This window comes from Electrophorus electricus, chromosome 3, assembly GCF_013358815.1.
Source record: "Electrophorus electricus isolate fEleEle1 chromosome 3, fEleEle1.pri, whole genome shotgun sequence".
Taxonomy (NCBI): Eukaryota; Metazoa; Chordata; class Actinopteri; order Gymnotiformes; family Gymnotidae; genus Electrophorus; species Electrophorus electricus.
Genome location: NC_049537.1, coordinates 5,405,766 through 5,415,000, shown reverse-complemented (window position 1 = coordinate 5,415,000; position 9,235 = coordinate 5,405,766). Strand labels below are relative to the sequence as shown.

Here is a 9,235-nt window from a genome sequence, read left to right as displayed (position 1 = left end):
GAGCGGTTGGTGGCGCTGGAGTCAAGTTAAGGTCAGAACATGCATGCCTGCCGACGGATGATTTAAGACCTTCTGGCAGATTATGACCTTCTGATCTCAGCTTATGGTGGTGTATTATGATCCATCTATAAGAATGGCCCCTCAGATTCCCATGTCGCATGCTTGGCAACCTTCGCCGTGGAGACGTGGGGGTGAGGGGGTGTGGTTGTGGGGGTTCACTGAGGGTAATGTGTGATTTAATAAAAATTTAATTCTGGCTTGCCATGATTTTGTTAGATTTGTGTACTAGGGCTCAGTGTTGAATTGGGAGGCACGCAGTCTTTTTTAACTTTTATTTTCCCCCTCTATTTGAAGGATTAGAGCCTGAGTTGGATAATGTCTAAATGTAAAATACCAGAGGAAGTTTGCATTACAGCCTGTGGTACAATGGATAGCTTTCCCTAAAGACTTCCGTCACCTGCTTACGGATGGACACCTGTCTTGCATGATGTTTGTCTGGCAGAAAATAGCCCTCCTAACTCCCCCCATCCCCCGCCCCCTAAGAGTCTTCACTTTCCTTTAGGAATCTACACACACACACACACACACACACACACACACACACACACACACACACACACACGCACGCACACACACACACCCGCACTTGTTTAGACATTTGCTCATGTTGCATCCAGTGGCCCACTCATGCACTCCCTCCTTGCTTACACTCGCTCTCACACTCGCTGCACCTGTGACAGTCGTCATCCTCTCCGCTGCTAATCGCCGAGAAGCCAGCTGCCCATTTGGCTTAAAGAAGCAGTGCCACCTCTTTGCGGGCCCCACCTGCCAGTTGTAACCCCCCCCCTCCCCTCCCCTCCCTCTTGGTCCCCAGCTGAATTTATCCCTGGTCCTTATTTCACGTGTATATACCATGAAGCATGGTTTGAGTTTGCGCCTGAAACTGAAACCAATCTGCTACATTTCTCACCCCCCACCAGCGGCCCCCACATTCCCACTCAAATATCTCCGAAACAGGACCCCTCCTCCACTGAGAACTCTCACCCCACGCCCCACTGCCCAGCCTGCAGAGCACACCACCCGCCACATAAACACATCGTGCAGGCGGTACAAGCCCCTGCTTGGGTAAATATTTCTGTAGCAGTTAATTAGACAGAAATGATATGACCCTCACTGAGATGAGATTCTACTTAAGGATGGTCTAGTTACCCCCCCCCCCCCCCCATGTTCTACTTCTAGACTACAGAACATTCAATCACACACGCATTCACACTTAGATTATTCATACATGCAGAAAATATTCACAAACTCAGTCTCTGCAAAATATATGCATAACTGTGTCATTGACACATGTACATAGTTACTGATTAAGCACAGAGTGTGAATATGAATCCATAATGCATATTTTGACAACCATTTCGTGCATGCACGCCACAGCAAGCATGTATTTTGGATGAACTTGTGAACACTTTAGTTGTGATGTTGGCCTGCTACACACAGCCCCCCCCCCCGGGTGCTGTAGTGAGGGAGTACCATAGGCTGCTTGTTTATTGACTGGCTCATGATCTGATCATCTCTGCATCCTCTTACTGGCATTGTGTGCTTCAAACTTGCTACACTGTCATGACAGTAACTCGCAGTATTAAATATACCCATATTGAATAACCATGATGTGTCTATTTTCCATAGTCTGTGTGGGCCACAACAGTAATGTTTCAGTACCTGTGTGTGTGTGTGTGTGTGTGTGTGTGTGTGTGTGTGTGTGTGTGTGTGTGTGTGCTTGCAGATGCCTGTGTGTTCGTACTTCTTGAAGGGGATCTGCAGCAACAGCAGCTGCCCCTATAGTCACGTCTATGTCTCTCACAAGGCGGCGGTGTGTCAGGACTTCATCAGGGGCTACTGTCCTCAAGGAGAGAAGGTAACCCCCTCACTCAGTACTGCTCTCTGTCCAACTCCCACGTGCACACACACACTCCCACACCCTTTATTGGATACTGACTTAAATGGTGCCCGTGAGACCCCATCCTGTGGTATGCTGTATGCAAATGGAGTGTGATCAGTGTGTGTAGTTAAATCTAATGTGTGTACTTGTAATTTAAGAATAATGGTAATAATGCTAGATTTTTCAGCCAAAGCAAAAACATATAGATGCTCATTTCAGAATAATTGATAGATCACAAAGAATAATCCACTCATAAACACACAAAACAAGACTCAGTGTGATCAATTTATATTTCTCAAACATTGTTTTGAAGTGCAGCTTTTTTGTGTACAGTGACTTGTGATCTAAGATATAGCTAAACAACTTAGAGCTTTGGGTCAAATCAACATCAACACAGTTTTTACCTCTACATCTTTGTAAAATGAAAGAGCCCATAATGCTCTGTTTGGTGTGTTGCTTCAGGTTCTGCGGAGTGCCCGTTCTAGGCATTTTTCTCTTCTGATGCTTTCCTCTTCTCACCGCATTTTATTTCCATCATCACCTCTCTTCATCTCTGTCCCTTTGTTCCTTTCTGTTCATTTGTTCATCTTTGCTTTTCCTCCATCGTAACAAATGCATTCTCTCGCTGTCAGGGCTCATTTAAATATTTGGGGCGAGAACGCGAATATATAAAGAGAGGGATATTAATATTTATTCTATTAGCCGAAGTGCTTAGGTCTGTAATTTTGTGCCGTCCCAAAAGCACTGTCTCAGATATGATGGATAGCGTGCCGTAATTATGGACGTGAAAAAGTGCTGATAAAGGCAGTACAGGCGAGAGGCCAGCGATGGATCTGTTGGCCGACCAGGGGTTAAAGCACACTTTCATCCCCTCCATTTCTCTCCTGCTTGTTTTTTCGCTCCATCTCTCTTCTCCTGCCTTGTTTCCGCCATCTGTCTCTCTGTCTGCTACTTGCACTGGCTGTCGTCCTGTTGTGCTGCCTTTCTGCTGCTAGCCTTCCCCCTTTTGGACTTCATCCTCATCCGTCTTCCCCTGTTCTCTTCCTCTGCTTCCTCTTCCCACTCTTACCATGTATCGTATCCCTTCCCCGCTGTGTGCCCATTCTTTCCTTCCAGGCCTCTTTCATAGCTTGTATTCTCTTTGTCTATCACTCTCTCTCCCTCTCTCTCTGTCTCTCTCTCTCTCTCTGTGTAATGTAAAATTGTAAAATCTGCTGACTTGGTCTGCTTCGTGGCCAGTAGAAAGCTCTTCTAATAGGCCCCAGAGACTTTCCTGCCTACCTTAAATCAAGTGGAAAATTGTTAACTTGTGCTGGTATAAAGATGTTCCATCCACTTCTCGCTCTCTTTTTTTTTTCCCCCCTTCATGCGTCTCTCTTTCACTGCTTTTATGTAAATGAAAATGTATGGGAGAGCTGGCTTGGTGCAAGCACAGGCTTTCATGTGTTTTCTTTGCTGAAGGAGGCAGCTATTCACATCACAGTTAATGAACCTTCCCTTAGTGTCCACATAACAGCAACCTTATTCTTTCCTATTACATCTCAGCCTGGCTATGCAGACAGAAGATGCTCCTGTGTATGTGACTGCCTGTTATCATATGTAGAAGCTGTGAACTACAGAGCAAAGTGTAGCTCCTGCCTGATGCGCGTCTTATACTGTATGTTCTGAGCCTAAAGCAGACAGTCTGTAAAGTTCTGTAAAGCTCTTATTACCCCCACCTTTACACCATTGCAGGGGTACTTGGTTATTTGGTGTGTGTGTGTGTGTGTGTGTGTGTGTGTGTGTGTGTGTGTGTGTGTGTGTGTGTGTGTGTGTGTGTGTGTGTGTAAAAAGCTAAATGCAAGAACACTTCCCTCGCCACCCACTTCAGAGTGGAAGAGGGGCACTCCATGTCAACGTGATCAGGCAAACTAGAGACAAATGGCCATTCAGAAAGACAGAAAGGACCAGCATGCTCCTTAGAGATGGGGTGAAATTGGAATCGACTGAGCTCGGGTGAAAAGGAATTTAGCAAATTGGAGCAATTAGCCACGAGTGTGGTGAGTGATGATGTTGTCTATAGGATGATGTAGGGGATATTAGAGAGCAAGACTTGCAGGCTGCGATAATCTCCTCCCATGAGACAGTTCGTGTGGTTGCATGCATGTAGGTATGGGCATGTTTTCATTAAGAAACAACTTTCTTAGTTTGTGCTCTTTGATGGTTTAGTGTAATCCATGCGCCCCATGTACATGCTTGAGTAAAGTGGTCTATATTGCACGCATGGAATCTTCCTGATGTGCTCTTATTGATCATATGGATTTCTGACCCATTGAATGTTTCATTTCTTGAGGGATAATGTGAACTAGGGAGTAAAATCAAGACCATCAGTACCTAGGCAGACATTGTCAAACATTTTTTTTAAGACAAGTAATGTGTTTATGGTGTAATTATGCTTGACAAGTCTTTTGCTTGGTTATTCATACAGATGTTTTCAATCTGTGTTTAGAAACTCGTAACAATAGCTTTGGTCTCATAATACAAATTCCTAACGCTCCTAAGTTACGGCCACGCTTTCCCTGGATTGTAAGGGCATGAAGTAAAGGGATTTGCTGTACTGTCTCTAATCTTAGCTGGAGTTACAGCTTTTTTTATTTTACCTGAAATATAAACAGAGTGAGCTGGGGCCCCACTGTTAACTTTTTTTTTTTTTTTTTTGCCACAGTGTCAAATTGTACAGGTGAAACTGGACCATACTGTTGTCCCTCGGTCATACTCCTTGCTGGTTTGACAGAATGTCCACACTGTTCCCGGAAACATGATGCTACAGCCACCCACACCCCTCCAGACAGACACACACACACACACACACACACACACACACACAAACACACACCCACACACACACGCTCCCCCCCCCCCCACACACACACACTTGCTCTATTTCAAGTGCAACCTGTGCCACATACACTTTCTAGCTTCTCAAACGCACGCAGCTTGTGCCCCTAACCTCGTAGTGGGTATAATTAGCTTTTCTGACAGGTGGAAGGGATTAGATCTCCTCAAGAATGAAGATACCAATTTACACCCCTATTACGCACGCACGCACGCACACGCACACACACACACACACACGCGCACACACACGCACGCACACAAACTCACCTACTCCAAGTTACAATCTCTTTTTTTCCCTTCACGCACATACACGCATCCTTTTGCTTTGACTTCTGTATACATGCATGCCACCCGCTACACAAATCTGCCCACTTGCCTACCAGCGTGATGATAGTCCGGTGATAACATACTTGATCTCGTCCTCTGCAGTGTAAGAAGAAACACACACTAGTGTGTCCAGAGTTCTCCAGTACTGGTGTGTGTCCCCGTGGATCCCAGTGTAAACTACAGCACCGGCAGAAAGACAAGCGCCTTCGATCCAGCCTGAGTGCAAGCCCGCCAAAGAGGGCCCGCACAAGAGACATGGCAAAGAGGTTAGCCCAGAACGGAAACCCGCCGCCACCCGTAGCGCCGCGGCTGATCTTTTATTGCAGTCGTTAAGAAACCTCCGCACATAAGAAATACAAGATGAAACCATTCGCATTGGCCTATGAGAATTGACGTACAGTGTCTGACACGGGGACAATGCCGTTTTGGTCTAACGCCATCGTCTCTGTCCGCTCAGGACCGAAGCAGGCTCTGCGGAGGCTGCTCAGGCAACGGAGGGCACAGAGTGTTCAGGTCCAGCAAAGCTGCCATCCTTCATCTCTCTGTCCAGTTCTCCGGACCCCCCGGAGAGCTCAGAGCGCCCCACCTGCCCCCCTATATCAGGACAAGAGGCCACAGGTGAGCATTGGCCTATGACCCCTCGAGCCCAAGAAATGCACCTGGTAGCTTTTAGGCTTTATCAGCTCTTTTCCCAGCCTTTGAAAACAAGTGTGAATTTTGCTTGTGATGCAGGTAAACATGGTACTTGCAGCACAATTCTTCACAATATACAGTTACCCATGAAGTATACTGTTGTGATGTAGTGTTTGTAGAAGGAGCTTTGAATGTAAAATGGGAGTTTTGAGTGTTACTTTGTAACACACAAAGTTTGTTTTATTTTTAAGTAAATAAATAGAGGCACTAAAATATTTAGGGAGGGTAAATTAATTTAAAAAAACATTTATATTTGGATACAGACAAAATATTCCTTTTTAGGAATATTTTTATTATATTTACATTTTAATCATTTAAGGATATGGAGTAGAGGAGTATAATGCTTATAGGTTTATGGAAGGGGTAATATTTAAGAAAGGGTTGGAGAGGGCATATAAACCTTAGGTAAGGGGTGATGATATTTAAGGTTAGGGTGGAGAGGTGGTAGAATGCTTAGTGAACTGGGTAATAATATTTAGTTTTGTTGTGGAGCTTCAGCACAGCTGAACGTGGTGCTGACAGTCTGACTGATAGAGGATTAGAGCAGTGGGGCCCCATGAGTTAGTCTCTCACACACACACACACACACACACACACGCACACGCACACGCACATGCACCAAAACAGCCTATGGTGTAGCGCCTACCTCCATACCATGGTGTCTTGAGTGTTGTCCGTGGTCCACTTTCACACGCCTTACACTGTTCCACAGATCAAGGCTTTTTTCCCTGCAGGGCTGGGGTGGGTGGGTGGGAGATCTTGTCCTTATATTTTTGGCTTGGTTTACTTTGAATGTCCCTGCCTGTAACTCAGCTGTCGGTTTTTTTTGCCACTTTTACTCCCTCCCTGATCTTTCTCTTTCACACTTTCCTCTTTTAGCTCTAAATCTGTTCTCATTAACCTCTGACCCCACACTCTTGGCTGTCACTCGCAGTCCCCTGTCATTGGGGCAGTCTGGGTCTCTCTCTGTCTCTCACACACACTCTCACTCTCTCTCACACACACACACACACACACACACAATAACTACTATTCATTAACCTCTGCCCAGTTTTCTAATTTAAGGTAAACATATCCATGTGTTTGTTGAAAACTCCCTCCCTTTCACTTATAGCCTTATCTGATAATAGACATGGGGTTCTCAGATTTGTCTGTGTATATAGTGCTTTTCCCTGTGGCTCATACAAGCATTCACTTCACCCAACACTTCATTACTCCTGCCATTTTCCGATGCCGAGTTGTAATGATGTGTATTCTCGAATTCCAGGTAATTCTGTATCCACTGGATGCGGTCCCCCCCCCCCCCCTTCTAGTGAGTCACAGCGCATGATTAACGTGCGTTTGGTAAACGGCTCCCCGGTGGACAGCTAGTCATGTCCCATCGGGTGCGCGAGCTATGCCTGATGGATCAATCCTCTACCATAATCCGTCGGTAAACACGTCAAGTATGCCTAATTTGGAAATCAGCAAATTTAAACAAAGCTGCCGACTCTCCTCTACTAAGTTGATAACATGAATCCCCTGTTGTAATATTCTTGTAATATTCATCACTGTTAAGAAAGGTAGCTATTGTAGATGCTGATGCTTCATTATAACGCCTAAATCCTTCTGTGTCTACTATCGCTTGTTCTCTTTCTTAGCTGTCTGAATGACGGTCCATCCAGGCGGTCAGAAATGTTAGATACGGCTTTGTACTTACATCAAGCAGTGACAGTATAGCAGCTAACCAGATATTGCTATGAATTTCAAAAACTAGATGTTCTTGGGAAAATAATGTTAAAGTGCCGACACCTTGATTTGTGTGTTCATTGTGAACCGTAGAAGAGAGACATGTTGATAAATAATGCTCGGCCACGAGGTCTCTGAGGAAAAATTTCCGGGCTTTCTGTGTCCTTACAAAGTCCTTAGAGATGCCTTACAGATGTCCTTACAATCAGTTGCTCACTTTAACGTTAGGCCGTCCTTATGTGGTACCTAGCTAGTTCATTTTCAAAATCTGTGACTCTGAACAAGTAGCAGGGCATTCTTATCAGTAACACAACTGTTGGTACACACAAATACTAGTGAAAGAACAGTTAATTGTTATTAATGAGTACCCATCCCACCACATGTTTCATGATGAGGAGCCAAGAGAATCTCCCTTCACTTTGAATAGATTAGCTCAGACTCTCTCTCATATGAAAAAAGTTCCTGTCTGAAGATGGTATTACTACAGTATGTGCTGTATTTATGCAAAAACGTTACAGGTTGAATATTTATGTCTGTCTGATTTTACAAATGCAGAAAATTAAAAATCTTGAACAAACGAATAGCTTTAATCAGACTTGGGAGGGTAGAGATTTATAAAGTCATGTTTTTCTCCACAACTCTCTCTCTCTGTGTCTCATTTTTTCTCTCTCCCAACTTTGTGTTGTAGGGAAGAAACTGCACATCAAGCCTCGCTTCTCAAGCCTAAACTAAGGCTGGAGGTTCAGGGCATCTAAAGCCTCTTCGAGAATCGTGGAGCAGGAATACCCTGCTGCGCATGCATCTTATTTAGGATTGCCACATGTCCCCGTGCTGGTTACATGTATCAGAAAATTCCCCCCACGCCGCCCATTAATGGATGTCACCGTGCCCAGGCCATTGAGTCCCAGCAGTCATTTGTTTGCTTCCAGAGCTTCTACCATACCATGTCTCACCTGTTTTATCTGTATTTGGTCATATAGTTATCCGATTGTTTAATAATACAGTGCAGGTGCTCCTAGCTTGTTTATCTCAGGGACTCTGCATGTGTCACTTTTTAAAGCAATGTAATTTCAGTAGTTTTGTATTATAAAAGAATCATTTTATTGTGTAATATTTAAGTTTGATATGTTTTTACTTTAAAGGTCCGATTAAATTTGTTTGGAGATTTTGTGGCTTAGTGTTTGTGTGTGTCTGTGTGTAAGGTGCCCAGATCAGTTAAAGCTGTGCTATGCTTGTGTGAAATAGGTGAGACTCAATATGAGAAAATGGTCCTTATAGATTGTCAACTGTGCTCTGCTTTTTAAATTCCTATAACGCATTGGCTATACACACATACAGAAAAATGTGTTTTAAATAATAAGACTTACCATTGTGTGAATAACGGTATCAGTGTGATACGAATAGTCAGTCCACGCTGATATTCTATAAGCTACAAGTAAAGCACCACTTTATTTATGTCTTACAAACGAGAAGGAGTGAGTGTAATGCATCTCTCCCTACTGCGTTGTGCTGCTGCTCTACTGTGGCCAAATCCATCACTTCACGTTCCTGTTATTGCCAGTTTTCTTCCGTTGCCCACACTGAAGTTTACATGAGAGAGAATGCAGCTGCACATACTGATTCTTTTTTCTATTTCTCTCCCTCTCTCTGTCTCGTTCACTTGCTCAC

The 9,235-nt window shown here is 44.3% G+C and overlaps 1 protein-coding gene across 2 annotated transcripts in view; it reads left to right on the top strand.

Annotated features, from left to right (window-relative positions):
- zc3h3 (zinc finger CCCH-type containing 3) overlaps positions 1-8,737 on the top strand; it is a 60,620-nt gene extending 51,883 nt beyond the window's left edge. For both annotated transcript variants that reach the window (XM_035524475.1, XM_035524474.1), the window contains exons 9-12: positions 1,787-1,918; positions 5,249-5,412; positions 5,604-5,764; positions 8,256-8,737. In XM_035524475.1, the coding sequence (XP_035380368.1) occupies positions 1,787-1,918; positions 5,249-5,412; positions 5,604-5,764; positions 8,256-8,299 (501 nt within the window). In that variant the 3' untranslated portion in view covers positions 8,300-8,737. The remainder of the gene's footprint in view (positions 1-1,786; positions 1,919-5,248; positions 5,413-5,603; positions 5,765-8,255) is intronic.
- Positions 8,738-9,235: the final 498 nt, after the last annotated feature.